The sequence below is a fragment of the Chiloscyllium punctatum genome, chromosome 22 (assembly GCF_047496795.1).
Source record: "Chiloscyllium punctatum isolate Juve2018m chromosome 22, sChiPun1.3, whole genome shotgun sequence".
Lineage (NCBI taxonomy): Eukaryota > Metazoa > Chordata > Chondrichthyes > Orectolobiformes > Hemiscylliidae > Chiloscyllium > Chiloscyllium punctatum.
This window is the reverse complement of record NC_092760.1, coordinates 33,815,264-33,833,359: the sequence shown is the minus strand read 5'-3', so window position 1 is coordinate 33,833,359 and position 18,096 is coordinate 33,815,264. Positions and strand designations below refer to the sequence as shown.

The following is an 18,096-nucleotide window of genomic DNA, read 5'->3' as shown; positions in this document are numbered from 1 at the left end:
TAGAGTAGGTATTAATTCCTCAAACCTTCCGTGCATAACTATTAAAAGGTAATTAAGTGCCACAGCTCTGACTTCTCAAATTCTAATTTAGAGTTGGCAACATTTTTAGGTAATACCAGATGTCAGGTGGGTGCCCTCTGAAATTCAAATGTCCTGGGCAATTATTGTAGAGTCTGTATCAGGATATGCTTGGGATCCCACATCTGTCAGAATATCTTCAGCCTTTGACTATCAAGAGATTGGAAAATCAGAGTCTTAATCTTTTGGCTCACAGGTTGAATTTATGAAAAAAACACTATTTGATGCTCTCTTTCCACTTTTGACTATTTGGTTCCCAGCAAGTGATGATAAAAACACAAAATCTCACATTCAAAGCCAAAAAGAAAAGGCTGTTTGGTGCATTGTGCCTGTCTCCACTCATTTCTTATGCTATCCAATTTAGTCCTTCCTTCATAAACTTGCAGTTGAAGCTTCATCAGGTATTCATTAGGTACAGCCTCAAAGGATTTTTTGAAGTTATGATCCTGTCTGATTCCATCATACTTCACATATTATCAACCACCTTTGAGTTCAAAAAAATCCCCACACTTTCCTTCTAGATTTTCTCTCCAATTGTTTTAAATCTGTGATCTCTGGTTGTTGGCCCTTTTTGCCAGAGGAAGTCTTTCTTTGCACTTAGTTTAACAAAGTTCTCATAAATTTGAATACTTTCCCCCTATTCCTTCACTGGTCTAAAGCAAACAGACAGCTTCTTCAAGCCGGCTCAACTGCCTCATCCTGGTGAACTCCTTTGAATTCTCTCCTGGCTCATGACTTCCTTCCTCAAGAGAGAGAGTGATGCCCATCAATGTAAAGACATCATAGCTGAGAACGGGTCATGTTTTTTCATGGCTCCATTGGTTTTGAACTCAATGTTCCTATGTTCAAGTCCATGTATCCTTTACAGTTTCTTAACAGCCTTCTCAACTTGCCTGCTCACCTTCAAAGATTTGTGAATATACACTTTGTGACCTCTCTATCCCTTTTCAATGTTAGCATATTTGGCTCCCACTTTACATTAGCTACAAATCCTGTCTCTCATTCTTCTGTTGCCTTTTAAAGCAAAAGATATACAATTTGCTGCTTTATCCACCACCCTGCCTCTCATTTCCTTCATTTTTAAAAAAAAATTTATGACTGACATTTTATGGTTAATTTTTAATCTGCAGTGCCTTTGTAATCTAAGGTAGCCTGAGATTGGATGTTGTATCTTTTTTCTCTTTTTGAAAACTGGTTATTTTGTGGCAAAATTAGGCTAATTATCATCAGATTAGCCATTCAAGGTTGCTAATGGTGGCAGGGAAGATGGAAGATGTCCTACCTGCCCAGAGGTCATTCAAGGTCCTTAAGTAACTAACAGTGGTCTCTTTCACCATTTATGACATTTTGCCAGTTTGCAGGAGGGTTTTTTCACCAGTGAAAGGGAGGGAGCAGAGCTGATGGAACCACCACCTCAGTCATTTCAAGGAACCTTGATCGGATTCTGTGGCTATCAGGTAATTCATTGCCTGGTGTTGGGGTTCCCGTACCTTGAAAGGGATGTGATTTTGCCATCAAGGGCTGCCAGCCAATAGGGACGGCCAGCAGCTCTTCAGTCCCAACACTGCCACCAGAAGCCGTGGCCATTGCTGGCACTGCATCCAGGCTGGTGAGTCAGCACTGGCCCTGGCAACCCCAACCTACTCACCTTGGTAGTCAGGCAAGCTTTGGTGAAGGCAGTTATTGATGAGTTGGGGGGGGGGGGGTTCTGCATGGGCACCCTCTGCCATCTGGGAGCCCCTCTGCAGACTCCTGAATACTCGATTCGGAGGGCTCCCTCCCTTTCACTGAGAAGGCAAGGAGGCCACCAGATTTCACTCGATGGCTCCCCCACCTGGTGAAAAATACCCTCCTCCAAACTGGCAAAATGTCATAAATGGCGAGAGAGATCACTGTTAGTTACTCAAGGACCTTAAATGACCTCTGGGCAGGGAGGACATCCTCCATCTTCCCTGCCACTATTAGCCCTCTTTACATAGTGTAACTCCATGGGCTCTCACACCTCTGCTTCTCCATGCTCCCTGCCTCTAATTCACTCAAAGTCCCCAATGAACACCACCTACAACTTTGGTCTCAAAAACACCTGTTCCTTTATTATTTTCTTAGCCACTTTTTATTTCGCCAGTAGTTCTTAAATCATTGAAACAGTCTGTCTTCCAGTCAGTGTTTTCACCTTTGACCCACTCCATAACTACTTTAAATCTAATTACGTTATGATCACTATTTACTAGATATCCTTCTATATGATATACTCCATTTGCCCTACATTATTTCCCAGAACCAGATCTACCACTTGTTAGCTTTGATATATTAAATAAGGAAGTTCTTGACACCTTTGTTTAGGAATGTGGGAGTATATTTACCTGTGCTTTGAGCTGCTTTCACAAGGCCTTTCCGGATGGTATCCCGAAGCCATGGTTTCATCAGGACATTTTCCTCTCCTCCAACGATTGAGACAACTAGGTTTGGGGCCGGCAAATTCCAGTCTCCAGTCAGCAACTCAAAGATAGCAGCTGGGTGAGTGTTACAGGACACTTGTACGAACTGCAACAGCAGACATACCAATGCAAATTGAAAACAAATCAGCAAAATCAACTTGCATGTACATTGCTTCACTAACACTGTGCTCATCTGGGATGTTATACCATAAGGCAAAATGAGACATTGACCCACCTAAGATACAAAAAAAACTGCAGATCCTGGAATCCAAAGTAGACAGGCAGGAGGCTGGAAAGACACAGCAAGTCAGGCAGCATCAGGAGGTGGAGAAGTCGACATTTCGGCTGTAACCTTTCTTCAGGACTGGAGGTGGGTGTACAGGGAACTGCAGATAAAACAGGGAGATGGGGGCAGGGTGGTGAAGTGGGGAGAGGTGATTACAGGCCAAGGGTACGACCTGGTTGGTCAATGGGAGGTCTGAATCCGGTTGGTGGCAGGAAGGGGGAGGGGCTGGGAAGGGAGTTAGGAGATGGGGAGGGAGTTTATTTGAAATTGGAGAATTCAATGTGGAGTCCTCTGAGCTGTAGGCTACCCAGGTGGAAGATGAGGTGTTATTCCTCCAATAGGCACTGTGGTTTGTTTTAACAATGGTGGAGGGCAAGGATGGTCGTGTCAGAAAGGGAGTGGTTCGGTGTATTGAAATGGGCAGTGACCGGGTGGTCCGGTCAGCCCCTGTCGACCCAGCTGAGATGCTCAGTGAGCCGTGCCCTGAGCTTACGTTGGGTCTCCCCGATGTAGAGAGCACCACATTGGGAGCTCCTGATGCAGTAAACTCGGTTGGAAGAGAGGCAGATGAACCCCTGTCTCACCTGGAAGGAGTGTTTGGGGCCCTGGATGGAAGTGAAGCAGGGGGTGTACCAGCAGGTTTTGCATCTTTTCTGGTTGCAGGGGAAGGTACCTGTGGGTTCGATGTGGGGTTGGCGTGAACCGAGGACTATCAGAGGAAACAGTCCTTGCGGAAGACAGAGAGGGGTGCGGAGGGGAAGATGTTCTTGATGGTGAGGTCTATTTGGAGTTGGCGGAAATGTTTGAGGATGATGGGTTGGATATGGAGACTGGTGGGGTAGTAGGTGAGGACAAGGGGGACCCTGTCTTTATTGCTTTGGAAGGCAGGGGTTTAGAGTGGTGGAATGGGGAATGGAGGTGATGCAGTGGATGACTGTCTGGATGATGGAGGGTGGAAAGGAGCACTGTTCAAAATCGGTGGACATCTGGGATGCTCGCAAGTGGAATGTCTCCGCGTCCGAGCAGATGTGTCAGAGGTGGAGGAATTGGGAGGATGGATGGAGTTCTTGCAGGAGACTGGGTGGGAGGTGGTGTAGTCCAGGTAGCTATGGGGGTCTGTATGTTTGTAGCAGATGTCCGTCTGGAGATGGAAATGGTGAGATCAAGCAAAGGGGAGGTAGGTGTCCGAGATGGACCAAGTGAATTTGAGGGCAGGGTGGAACTGCTCCAGTTCAGCCCGGGTGCAGGATGTAGCACCGATGCAGTCATCAATTTAACAGCAGAAGACTTGGGGCACAGTGCCTGTGCAGGTACTAAAGAGCGACTGTTCGATATAACCAACAAAGAGGCAGGTGTACCTGGGGCCCATCCGGGTAGCTGGGACCCATCCAGATACCTGTGGCCATCCTCTTTGTTTGAAGGAAATGGGAGGAATTAAAAGAAAAGTTATTGAGGGTGAGGACCAGTTCAGCAAGGCGGAGGAGAGTATTGGTGGAGGGGGACTGGATTGTCTATTGGAGAGGAAGCAGCAGAGGGCCTGAAGGCCATCCTTGTGGGGTATGGACGTGTATAAGGACTGCACATCCATAGTGAAGATAAAGTTATGAGGGCAGGGGAACTGGAAGTTGTTGAATATATGGAAGGCATGGTTGGTGTCACGGACATGGGTGGGAAGTGCCTGAACTAAGGGGGAGAGAATGGACTCGAGGTAGGACGAGAGGAGTTCGGTGGGGCAGGAGAGTGTGGGGACGATGATTTGGCCAGAATAGTTGGGCTTGTGGATCAGGTAGGACCTGGCAGTATGGGGCCGGGGGACTATGAGTTTTGAGGCAGTGGAGAGGAGATCACTAAAGGCAATGAGGGCACTAATTCTTGGATATGAGCCTGATGTGTCGTGGGCAAGGGGAAGGTAGGACGTGGTGTTGGAAAGTTGGCGTTCAGCCTCTGCAATATAGAGGACCATCCACCAGACTACCACTGCCCCACTTTTGTCAGCAGGTTTCCACCTCAACCAATATTGGAAAATGTAACCAAAGATTAGGCTTTCAGGATTGACTTTGAAGAGGAGGGATTTATGGAGAAATTTCCAAAGCTTATGAGAAGGCACAACCACCAAAGTGTGAAACAATGAAAACTGGGGATACACAAGAGATCCGAATTGTAATAATAGAGATATCAGTTCTTAATTTTTAAGATAATGAGAGATCAGAGGTCACTAAATCATGTTGGTATGATAACATTTTCATATATTAATAAAATTAATCAGCATCTATAAATGTGAGGCCAGTTATGACTAACAGTGTAATTCTCCTAAGACACTTAAGCCCTGACTTCATCATCAATCAGAATATGGCCACAGTGCTTTCCAGACCTCTCCTTGTGTTACCTCATTTTAATGCCTCAGATCCTATGCAACGGTGAAGCAAGAATTTATGCACAACATTCTTCATTGCAAATTTTTCTCGAAATAAAGCAGATTTGTTTGCAAAGCAAAGTACTGCAGGTGCTAGAAATGTAAAATACAACACAAAGTGCAGGAAATAGGAACATAGGAAATACTCAGAAGGTCTGACACCACCTGAAGAGAGAAACAGAGTTAACATTTCAGGTTGATCACCCCCAATCAAAATATTTGTACCTTGCCATGATTCTTGCCAAATCCGAAAAACTCAACCTCTCCAACATTGTAAATGGGTTCTTTAACATTGCGACCGTTGTATTTTTGCTCTCTCGTCAGTTCCTCTCCTGTCACCTCTGTTTGTTCCTCTCTGGACTGTACACACCGGCAAGTTCTCTTTCCACTAAAAGACAGAACATAATACAGATTGTTGAATTTTTTTCAGAACACTGCCAAATCTATCCTTTGGTTTACTTGGAACATGGAACTGTATAGCACAGGAACAGGCCCTTGGGCCCATGAGGTTGTGCCAAATGTGACACCAAATTAAACTAATTCCTTCTGCCTTTCCCTGATCCATATCCCTCCATTTCTTGCATATTCTTATGTGCTTATCTACAAGTCCTTTAAATATCCCTGTCGTATCTGCCTCCGCCATCACCCCTGGCAGTGCATTTTAGACTCCTACAACACACTAAGAAAATAAACTTGCCCCTCACGTCTCCTTTGAACTCCTCCTCCTCCCCCCCTCCCCCCCCGCCCCCGCCACCCCACACACACACTTCACCTTAAATGCGTGAGCTCTAGTATCAGACGTTTCAACTCTGGGGAAAAAGATTCTGACCATCAACCCTGTCTGTGCATCTTATAATTTTATAGACTTTTGTCAAGTCTGCCCTCAGTCTCCACCACTCCAGAGAAAATAACCCATTTTTGTCCTAGTCTCTCCTTATAGCTCATACCCTCCAATCCAGGCAGCATCTTGGTGAACCTCTTCTGCGCCTTCTCCAAAGCCTCCATATCCTTCCTGTAACATGGCGACCAGAATTGAAAGCAATACTCTATGTGTGACCTAACCAAAGTCTTATAAACCTACAACAGGACATCCTGACCTATGTACTCAATTCCCCAAGCAAAGGCAAGCATGCCATACATCTTCTTTACCACCTTATCTACTTGTGTGGCCACTTTCAGGGAGCTACAGACTTGAACCCCAAGATCTCTGCATCAATGTGTTCAGAGTCCTGCCATTAACCATATACTTTTCCTTAACACTTGATCTCCCAAAGACCTCACACTTAGGGATATCCTAATTCCATCTGCCGTTTCTCCACCCATATCTGCAATGGATCTATATCCTGCTGTATCCTTTGACAACCTTCTACGTTATCCACGACTCCACCAATTTTTGTACCATATGCAACCTTACTAATTTCCCCCAGCTACATTTTCATCGAAGTCATTTATAAATATCACAAACAGCAGAGGTCCCAGTATGGATCCCTGTGGAACACCACTAGTCAAGGACCTCCAGCCTGAAAAACATCTTTGCTCACTACCCACTGTCTTGTGTGAGCAAGCCAATTCTGAATCCACGCAGCCAAGTCACCATACTCCAATTTAAAGTTGAGAATATAGTCCATCCCATCCCTGATTTGGACTTAAGTGAAACAGATTTTGACAAGGGCTTGAATATATTTAAGCATGGAACCATGAATGTTTTTGGCTTTGATTACCTGACACACAGAGACCTATCAACACCATGGTTTATGAATGTCCAAACCAAAAAGCCTTTCCAGTTAGTTCAGCCAAGAAGTGACTACCATGTAGGACATTGTCTTAAGAGGTTTATCTGGAGCCACATGGAAAGAATCAGTGTCCAATAAACTGTCTACCTCTATAGATGTGGAATCATTCATGGACTCTACCTTGCAATCCAGCAGATTTACTTAGTTCAGCTTTCTGAGGATTTGCTTTGTGCTGGAGTTAAAAATTTAGCTTCGAATCTATGGGCAGAGTTTTAACTATTTCAGATGAAAGCGGGAGCACTTTGTCCAGAGAAACCTGCAGATTGAGTTGTGTCAAGAAGCCCTGTCAGATCTTCCATCAGAGTGCTGATTGGCAGCTGGTGGGATTTCTCCTAGAATTCCAAGCCTGGAGCAGGAAGCTCCACCTACACCGAGCTGGACCGGGAAGCTGACTCCCGTACCCCAGATGGAAAGGTATGTTTGGGGGCAGATTTCAGGATTTGGGAACCTTGGGCAGAGAGTGAGGTGGTGAGCTGGAAGCTAGGACATGGATGTGTCTCTCAGAGACAACACCCCTGTCCTAGTCCTGCCCCTCAGCCTTCACACAAATTAATGCACTTTGTCCCCCCACATACTGACAACTTGCCTACATTGGCTGAACTGACTGGTAACGCAATGTGCTACCTGTACCACTTAGACCCTGATATTTACAGCCCAGTTGGGATAAGGCCCTTAAGTTGTTGCTAATTGACCAATGAACAGACTTAACTGGTGGTGGAGTAGAAGGGTCGACATTGGGCCTTCTAGCCCAGAATGTAAATTTCCGAGTTGGCAGGAAGGGGGCAGGTACCATCAAATGCCAACTCGCATGATTATCTGTGATTTTCACTGGCTTTCCTGCCTCTTCTCAGAAACAGAAAAAAAGTTAGATCTGACAGTCTATCAGTGCTCAAAAGCCAAATAGAATCATGAACATTACAGAAAAGATCCCCCTGGACCTGTGCTGGCACTCTGTCCTATTTCATCTCAGCTTTTTCTCAAAATACTTTGAGTTTATTCCATAGCTAGCATGCTCCAAAATTAGTATTAACGCTATATTGTCCTCCCCTTGAGTGGAACTGTCTGTTGTTGTGGTAAAGTACACTTAAGGACTGCATACCAGTCTCTAAGAAATTCATTTACTCCAAACTGTTGCACAGCGTCATCCACAGACCTTTTGCAATTCTTTCATAGGATATGGGCCAGCAGTTTTTATCCATTTCTAGTTGCCTTTAAGAAGATGATAGTGAGTTGCCTTCTTGAACTGATACAGTCCATTTGCTGTAGGTAGCCCCACAATGCTGCAAGGGAGGGAATTCCAGGACTTTGACCCAACAACACTGAAGGAACGCTGACTTACTTGCAAGACAGAATGGTGAATGGCTTGGCAGGGAATAGATCTGCTCTCCTTGTCCTTCTGTTTGGTAGGGATTGAGAGTTTGGAACATGCTATCAGTGTGAGTTTTGAGAAGATTTATAGCACAGGTTGAGGTTCTGGATGAAAGTTTGCTCACTGAGCTGGAAGGTTCGTTTTCAGACATACTAGGTAACATCGTCAGTGAGTCTCCAGTGAAGCACTGGTGTTGTGTCCCGCTTTCGATTTGTGTTTTGGTTTCCTTGGGTTGACGATGTCATTTCCTGTTCTTTTTCTCAGAGGGTGGTAAATAGGATCCAAAATCGATGTGCTGATAGAGTTCCAGTTGGAATGCCATGCTTATAGCAATTCTCATGTGTGTCTCTGTTAGACTTGTCCTAGGATGGATGTGTTCTCTCAAAGTGGTGTCCTTCCTCATCTGTATGTAATGATACTAAAGAGAGTGGGTCGTGTATTTTTGGAGAAAGTGAGAATTCCTGATGAAGGGCTTTTGCCCAAAATGCCAATTCTCCTGCTCCTCAGATGCTGCCTGACTAGCTGTGCTTTTCCAGTACCATACTCTTGACTCGTGTTTCTTTGAGTCATGGCTGGGACCCCTTTGGTCCAACTAGTCCATGCTGACCAGATATCCTTTCTGGAATTTTGCATTCAATTCTGGCCTCGCTGCCACAGGAAAGATATTGTTAGACTTGAGAGGGTGCAGAAAAGATTTACAAGGACCTTACCAGGGTTGAAGAGTTTAAGCAAAGGGAGAGGTTGAGAAGGGTGGGGCTTTTTTCTCTGCAGCATTGGAGGCTGAGGGGTGAACTTATAGAGGTTTATAAAATAAAGAGAAGCATGTATAGGGTGAATGACCAAGGTCTTTTTCCCATGGTAGGGAAGTCTAAAATTAGACGGCATAGATTTAAGGAGAGAGGGAAAGATGTAAAAGGGGCAACTTTGCATGTAAAAAATGAGCTGCCAAAACAAGTGGTGGAGGAGGGTACCATTGCAACATCTGGATGGGTACATGAATAGGAAGGGTTTAGAGGGATATGGACTAAGTGCTGGTAAGTACATTAAATACACCAACCTATCATCAGTCAAATGCCAGTAACAATATCCCAATGCAAAACACAATTTAGAAAATGAAACTATAAATAAGATGCAAAGTCATCACCGTAGGATTTGCATAGTGGTGCATAGGTCTGCAAATCAGGCAGGTGCAGCCCTGCCAGAGGAAATACATTTGCATTTTAGTCTGACCTCCATCATTTACTTTCCATCATGTTGTGACAGTAAACATCACCATCTTTTAGTTCTGTTGGATTAAGTGATTTTAAAATGTAAATCCATTTAGTATAAAGAACTCAAGACCTTAATGTTGGATCATATTACCAAAGCATAGGTGTAATACCAAACTTAGAACACATTGACTGTAATTAGAATATTTAGGTTGGCATGTTAAAGAAATTAGACGTTTGAGTTGTTACAGAAGAGAATTGGATAAAAGGAATGTGGTGGTGACAATTTATACTAGAACAAACGATTTGAGAAAAGCATTCAAAATACCAATGTTTCTGTTAAACTAAATAGGGAGAAAATGGCCAAGATGATTAAGTAAAATAGGACACTTAGAATAATATAAAAGGTGTCAGGCAGAGTCAATATAGTTTTGTGAAAATCATATCTAACGCATTTATTGCATTTCTTTGTGGTAGTGAGGAACCAGTGGATGTGCAATTATTAAATTTCCGGAAGGCATTTGCTAAGGTACCACATCGAAGGCTACAGTGGAAAATAAAAAAAAATGTAGGGATTAACAATATTAGCATGGATAGGAGACTGGCTAGCTAACAGGAAAGATAGTTAGTATAAATGGATCATTTCCTGGTTGACAACATGTAGTGACTGGTGTAGTCCAGGGATGAGTACTTGGGCCTCAACTTTTTACAATTCATGTCAATAATTTTGATGAAGGGACAAAACATACGGTCGTTAAATTGACTGATAACACAAAGATACTTAACAAGGTAAGCTGTGTAGAGGACATAAAGGAAACTACAAAAGGAATATAGGTATAAGTGAGTAAGCGAAAGTCTTGCAAATGAAGTATAATTTGGGAAAATGTGGAGCTGATGATTTCAACAGGAAAATAAAGAATATTATCTAAATGGTGAGATATTGTAGAATTCTGAGATGCAGAGGGATCTTGGTGTCATAGTGCATGAATCACAAAAAGTTAGTATGCAGGTACAGCAAGTTATTGAGAAAGCTGAAAGAAGTGATTGTTTATTATAAGAGGAATTGAATGAAAAAGTAGAGAGGTTGTGCTTAATTCATACAAAGCACTTGTGAGACTAAATTTAGAGTACTGTATGCAGTATTTATCTCCTTATTTAAGAAATAATGTGCATGTTTTGAAAGCAGCTTGGAGAAGGTTTATATCTTGTTATCGTATAAAGGAAAGGTTAAACAGGCTAAGCTATTTCTTGCAGGAGTTCAGAAAGTAGTTGGTTGAAAGATGTAAAATCCTGAGAGTTGTAGAGATGATGGATGTGGAAAGGATCTTTCCACTTCTGGGAGAACCTAAAACTAAGGGTTACAGTTTAAAAATGAGGGGTCACCCAATGAAGGAAGAAATAAGGACAATTTCTCTCTGCGTCATGAGTCTTTAGAACTGCCTTCATCAAAAGGCATGAATGCAGGGCCTTTGAATGTTTTTAAGCCCAAGGTAAATATTTTCTTGATAAGCAAGAGATTGAGGAGCATGCAGAGTAATCAGAACAACTCTGATCTCTTTAAAATGACAGCATAGACTTGAGGGGACTGAGTTATCTGCTCAAGCTCCTAATTCAACATTTGGGTGTTTAATCTCAGAGAGTGGGCAGCAAAATAGAATGGAGGTGATGATTGTATTCAATGACAGTACAGTTAAGTAGTTGCATGGTCTACTCATGCTCATAATTCTTATGTTCTTAGGTAGAAGCTAGAAACAGCACTTCGGGAGCAAGAGTATGTTTAAAGAGGAAGGGGGAGGTGGAGGATGAAAATTACAGACAAAATGTGCCCACATGAACTGATGGAAAATGGATGCCAACTTTAAAAAATGGACTGGCAAAAGACAACAATTTTAGTTAAATTGGGAGGTTGATGAGATTCTATGGTTCCACAGTGATGCATTACTAGATCAGTAAACCAGAAACATAGGAGCTAGGTTTTCATGGCGTTAGAAAGACATTGTGGAAATGCAGCCCAGACCCACTTCTAAGATTCCTGACCCATTCCTGGGGTTCCAATTTTCACCAGCACCATTTAAAAGGTGCAGGCTGGTTCAGATCACAAGCCCATCACCTATACTCCTTCAATATTTGGTTCCATTGCAGGGATTGGCATATTCAAACTTCCTGTTGGAGTTGACCAATTTTCAAATGACTCCTGGTTTACTGTGTCAGAGGTCTCATGAACTACAATGAGGCGAAGAATGCTTTGGAAGGCAATTTCAAATCGTCTTGCTCATTTGTCCCATTCTAGGTAATGCCTTTCTATCCACCACACATGGCTAGTTGTACACTCAATACCCATTTAACTATTATGCACAGTGTGTAGAACCAATCAACCCTGTAGCTATAACAGACAAAAAGCTTGAGAAAAAGCAGTCTTCCACTCAAGGAAATTGTATTCACAACAGACCAACAAAAAAAAATCACATAGAATATTCATAATGTTAATAGCTGAAAACGCTTGAAACCACTATCTTGTGTAATGAAACTCCATGAAATTGATATAATGGATAAGAGAGCCAGGGCTCTCATTAAGTAATGTTTCTTCTGGACCACAGCTATTTGATACACGACCGGATGTTAAGGCCCTCAGCTTAAAATATTCTTGGCTTTGTTGTGCTGCTAAAATATATTTACAGAGGCTGAGGCAAGGAAAACATTAACTTTATATTTTTTTAAAAATCATACTGGCCTTCATGAGGCTACAAGAGAGCAATGTCATGTGATACAGCATCACTTCCTATGTCATATCTTGTCTCGTTGAGAGATCACACTAAGAATTAACTCCTCACACAACATACCAAAAACTCATTATATATTCTATGGCTATGATTCAAACAGTTAAATTATCATAAAAATCTAACTCATTCAATAAAGGTTGTCCATAAATAGTGTGACCTTTCTGTAGCTCCAACAATCCTTTGATGTCCTTTACAGTGGCTAAGGAAGCCATTCACATCAAGATTGCAACACACGCTATGTGTATTAATGACACAACATCCAATGACACAGCAAAAAAAATTTGTTGTATTAATTTTATATTAATTTCACTGTGAAGTGTCAAAATGCACAGAACTCCACCCATCACCAACTCCCCCAAGGAATACTGCATCCATTTAAGTTACAAAGCCTGGCTCATTATTTACTTTTCACATTGGCTATAATCAGTGTGAATAATGCACCTCAAACATACACCACCCTATCTGTGCTAAGATACACACTGACTCAAAGATAGATTAATTATCCTACATGAAGAATACCATCAGCTATTGATTACTGGCCCAGCATTAGGGAATTTTAAAATGTTCCCAATCTTCTTTGCAGATATAATGTTAAAACTGGCTTCTGCCTATAGACTAGGCCTAATATCTGTGGGCACTCATTTCCTGTATTTTCCAACTTTTGGGAAGAACAGATTTTGACACTTATTCAGCAGTTGCCTTAAATAATTGATTGATATGTTTCACTCTGTATGTTTTAACTATGACAAGTAGATCTGGAATTCTCCATTGCTCAATACTTGACCAATGAACCATGAGGGAATTCCAGAAAATTACAGGTTTTTCCCCAAGTTGTTATTATTATTGATACTTTGGGTGTTCTTAAGACTCCTTGTTCTAAAAGTTTGTAAAGGATTGGCTGGTTCTTACTAAGTACTGCTAAGCATGGTTCTGCCTGTAACCGCTACAGACATACATGGTTCACACTTATTGACTCCTACTAGACCTTTTGGTTAAAAACATTAGAGTGCCAAACCTAACCGTTTAGTCAGTGAAGTGAAAGATTAATGTTCAAATACCTGCTTGAGTTTCAACCGAAGAGTAATGGGTTTTTAAAGGAAAAAAAATGTAAATTTCAGAGAAAGGATATATATTGACAGGAGAAACATATTTTAAGTGTTTCAAATTTGGACAAAGGCACATCTTAAATGTGTGACTATTAACTGCTTCAATTTCAAACTATTTCTCGATGCTGTGAAAATCATATTTGACCACAAAATCTGGTTGTTTTGTAAACTTTGATGACTTTGGCCTCTTAAATCATGAGAATCTCATTTGAGCTAATGTTGGAAGTTCAAAGGAACTTGGGAGTCCTTCTCCAGGATTCTCTTAAGGTAAACATACCGGTTGAGTTGGTAGTAGGAAGGCAAATATAATGTTGCCATTCATCTCAAGAGGACTAGAATATGAAAACAAGGATGTACTTCTGAGGCTTTATAAGGTTCTGCTCAGACCACATTTAGAGTTTTGTGAACAATTTTGGGCCCCATGGTCCGAAATCTCAGGAAGGATGTATTGGCCATGGAGTGGGTCCAGAAGAGGTTCACGAGAATGATCCCAGGAATGAAGAGCTTAATATACAAGGAATGTTTGAGAACTCTGGGACTATACTTGATGGAGTTTAGAAGGATAAGGGGGAAATCTGAATGAAACTTACAGAATTGTGAACAGCCTGGACAAAGCGGACATTGAAAAGGTGTTTCCATTGGCCAGAGAGCCTAGGACCTGAGGGCACAGCCTTAGAGTATAGAGAAGACCTTTTAAAATGGAGATAGGGAGAAACTTCTTTAACCAGAGAGTGGAGAATCTATGGAATTTACTGCCACTGAAGGCTGTGGTGGCCAGGTCATTGAGTATATTTAAAACAGAGATAGATAAGTTCTTGATTGCCAAAGGGAACAAAGGTTGCAGGGAAAATGTGGGAAGGTGGGGTAGAAAAACCCATCAACCATGATCGAATGCCCAGTGAAAATCACATTTGATGGCAAAATCTGGTAGCTTTGTACATTTTGATGACTTTGGCCACTTTAATCATCACTTGAGGTAATGTTGGAGTGCAAAGGGATTTGGGAGTTCTTCTCCAGGATTCCCTTAAGGCAAACTTGAGGGTTGAGTCTAATTTCTGCTTCGATGGTCTTACTAACTGGCAGAGAGAATAAAAGGATGTGCTACATCACAACGCAGACAGAACATGATTGCCTGGGGTGATTTTAATGTTTTGTGCAATAATAACCTCTACCTGTGGTGTGAGCTATGAGCTCGCACGACCCTATGCAAAGTTATTGCATTCATTCAAAATAGTTCAGGCACCTTACATTACGCCATCCTTCTTCAAACCGGCACTCGAAGCACCATTTCTCAACAGCTACATTCTGTTAAGGAACAACAGTGGCAGCTAGGCAACAGGCATAGGAGTGGAATATTTTTTGCATAATTTCCATACCTTTTTACACAGGCCGACCACAATACTGAAATAAAATGCGGTCCTGTCCTTACCTTATGTTTATTTGTGATCCTCGGCTCTCTCCACAGGTAACACACTCTTCTTTAATAAAATGGGTGGTCTGTTGAGAGAAAGAAAAATGATGCATAGCAGCAGCCTCATCCCAGCAAACAGTCACACGGAATGGTTTACCAACAAGAACAGAAAATTACTCTTGCTAACTCTGCTTAGAAAAGAAACTAATACCAAGCAATTCTACTAGTCACCTAACCTGGTTGTCCTAGCTTCAAGCTTTGATGAATTGATACAAAGTAACATAGAGACTTGCTAGATCCCGTATTATGTTGATTGCTACATCTTTAATGTTTCAATATTTTTTCTCCTGTTTTTTAGACACTGAAAAGTACTAAACATGCAAATCAATGTGTCCAAGTCTTCAGTAATGGTCTATTGATGCCTTTGTCCAATTGCCCATCTATCCATTAAAATGTCTAGCCTCTGCATACGGAGCTACAGAGCCTCACGCACACAAGCTTCCCATAATTCAGTTTGTTCAGAGACTCTCTTCAACTTGTGAGCAGAATCTAAGTCAATTTTTTTGGCTTTTACTACAGCTTTAAATATCTGTCCTTGCTAAGATCTGCACAGTGTTTTCTGCTTCTTTGAATGGTGTTAGTATCCACTTTTGTCATGTCCGATGCACATGAATGAGGGTTGAATGCGATGAAGTTTTACTTTATGTACTTAAAAACTACAGAATGATGAGAATTTAGTGCTTGCCTGTGGCCCCAATTTTATTTGTCGTTTTTAGTCTACATTTAGATATAATCGAAATTCTTTGGAATCATGAGCACAGTTTGAATTAATGCAAGACTGGGTGCATTTCCAGATATCAGATCTTGTTTGCAGTCATGGTTTGCATACTTTGAAGTGTTGTTGGATTCTCAGAGGTCTAATCCTTTCACTGGGAGCATTCCCATAAACAATCCAATCACGTACAAGTACCATCTGGCCTGGGGTTTGTTTCTCAAAATACATCTAAGACACATACCTGACAGCATTGTGGATTTATAAGCTGTCCGTGCAGGTGTCTTACATTATAAGTAAAATGCATAAACACTAATGGCAGATGTGTAGATGATGTATGCTTAGCTGACCGGAAAGGGAAGGACCCTAAAATACATGAGTTATTTCAGGTATGTTAGTTTCACAATAACACCACAAGCATTTACAGCTATTCCTGCTTCCAGTTTAGTTAACGGGAGCTTACACAATGAAGTCTTCTGAGGCTGACATTCTATAGTAGCCCACTGGTCTCCAATATGCAGGAAGCTAGTGGAACCTCCATTTAAATCTAAGCCTTTCCACTTCCATTGCAATAAAACTTTTGACTTTCACATTTATATCTACCCACCTTCTTCAATTTGCAGTTAATCCTTCCATTTCCACAGCCAGAGGACTACATAAGCCACTTATTCCTGACCTAGCCTCCCCCCACCCCCTCCCCATGTCAATTTATTCCATTTTTGTCTGGACAAGAGCTCTGCATGCAACATCGCCTTGGATGGCTGGCAAGTGACAGTGGTCACAGCATGAAATAAAAATCGACAGGAATACACATTCCAACTCCTACAGGCCAAGTTTGCCTAGCCTTTCAGTACACCTGCAATGATAGTGCTGGCCCAATAATGTAAGAAATTGTATGAGGGTATGTCCTGTTGGAGGAAAAGCAGAACAAATCCAATACCTGCCCATGAGTGTGACTGCTCTCGGCATCAAGGTGCGATTCAAAGTGTGAGCCCTCACAAAAACTGAGTTCAATGGGAATTTGAGGGGATTCTCTCCACTGGTTCAAATTGTACTTGACACAGAGAAAGTGGGTAGAGTGGTTGGAGGTGAAAACTTTCAGTTCAGGACATTGCTGCAAGAAATCTGCAATTCTAGCCAAGGCCCTACCAACTTCAGCTGTTTCATCAATGATCTTCGTTCTATCCAATGGTCAGAAGTGCAGATGTTCATTAACTGGGCGGCACGGTGGCTCAGTGGTTAGCACTGCTGCCTCACAGCGCTAGACACCCGGGTTCATTTCCCAACTCAGGCGGCTGACTGTATGGAGTTTGCACATTCTCCCCGTGTCTGCGTGGGTTTCCTCCGGGTGCTCCGGTTTCCTCCCACAGTCCAAAGATGTGCAGGTCAGGTGAATTGGCCATGCTAAATTGCTGTAGTGTTAGGTAAAGGGGTAAATGTAGGAGAATAGGTGGGTTGCACTTCGGTGGGTCGGTGTGGACGTGTTGGGCCGAAGGGCCTGTTTCCACACTAAGTAATCTAATCTAATCTCAAAAACTGCACAGTGTTCATTAGGTTCCCAACTCTTCAGTTTTTTTTTGGTTTCTTTAATCATTGAAATAATTGGTGTCCATAAGCAACAAGAGTGGGTAACATCTAGGCTTCTGCTGATAGGCTGCAAATGCTAGGCAATGACCATCTCCAGCAGAACAGAACAATAACCATCTTCCCTTGACATTTAATTGCACTACCATTGCTGATCCATCATTGCACCATCACAATCCCGGGAGTTACCACTGAACTGGACCTGCCATACAAATACAATGGCTAAAGAGGTTAAAGACTCAGGAGTGTGTAACTCACCCCAAAGCTGAGGGACCATCTGTAATGGAAGATTCTCTACTTGCCAGGGATGAGTGCAGCTCCAAAAACACTTGCCATCATTCAGGACAAAGCAGCCCCACTAGACTGGCACCTCTCCACTCCCTCCACCACCATCTCACAGCAGCAACAGTACATCACATCTTCACAGTCCCAGATAGCTATTTGTTCCTTCAAATTCATCTTCCAAATCTAGTACATGTATCACATAGGGGCAGCGGATCCATGGGAACACCATCTGCAGGTTTCCCTCAACGCACACATTATCCTTCTCGGGAACCAATTCAGCTAACCACCGCCAATGGGTCAAAATCCTAGAGCTCCCTTTCTATGGGCATTGTTGAAGTAACTATGCCACACGGACTGCTGCTGTTCAAGAAGGTGGGTTCTCAAGGACAATTAGGGGTGGGTAGTCAAGAAATCAGAATACAAAGCACAATTACATATGTTTTCTAGTTGTAATTTTTTGAAAATAATTGTAGTAACTAACAAATTACAACTTAAGCTGTATTTGAAATAAGTCTGATTAGACCCTCAATTACACCAGACAGTGTTCATCAAAATCTGACCTAATTAAACATA

General features: G+C 42.3%; 1 protein-coding gene across 1 annotated transcript in view; it reads right to left on the bottom strand.

Moving 5' to 3' along the window:
- The window catches only part of trpm5 (transient receptor potential cation channel, subfamily M, member 5), a 122,199-nt gene that overhangs the window by 82,552 nt on the left and 21,551 nt on the right, over positions 1-18,096 (bottom strand). The window contains exons 2-4 of the mRNA XM_072591975.1: positions 14,901-14,968; positions 5,441-5,603; positions 2,442-2,622 (exon numbers count right to left, since the gene is read on the bottom strand). Coding sequence (XP_072448076.1) covers positions 2,442-2,622; positions 5,441-5,603; positions 14,901-14,968 — 412 coding nt within the window. The remainder of the gene's footprint in view (positions 1-2,441; positions 2,623-5,440; positions 5,604-14,900; positions 14,969-18,096) is intronic.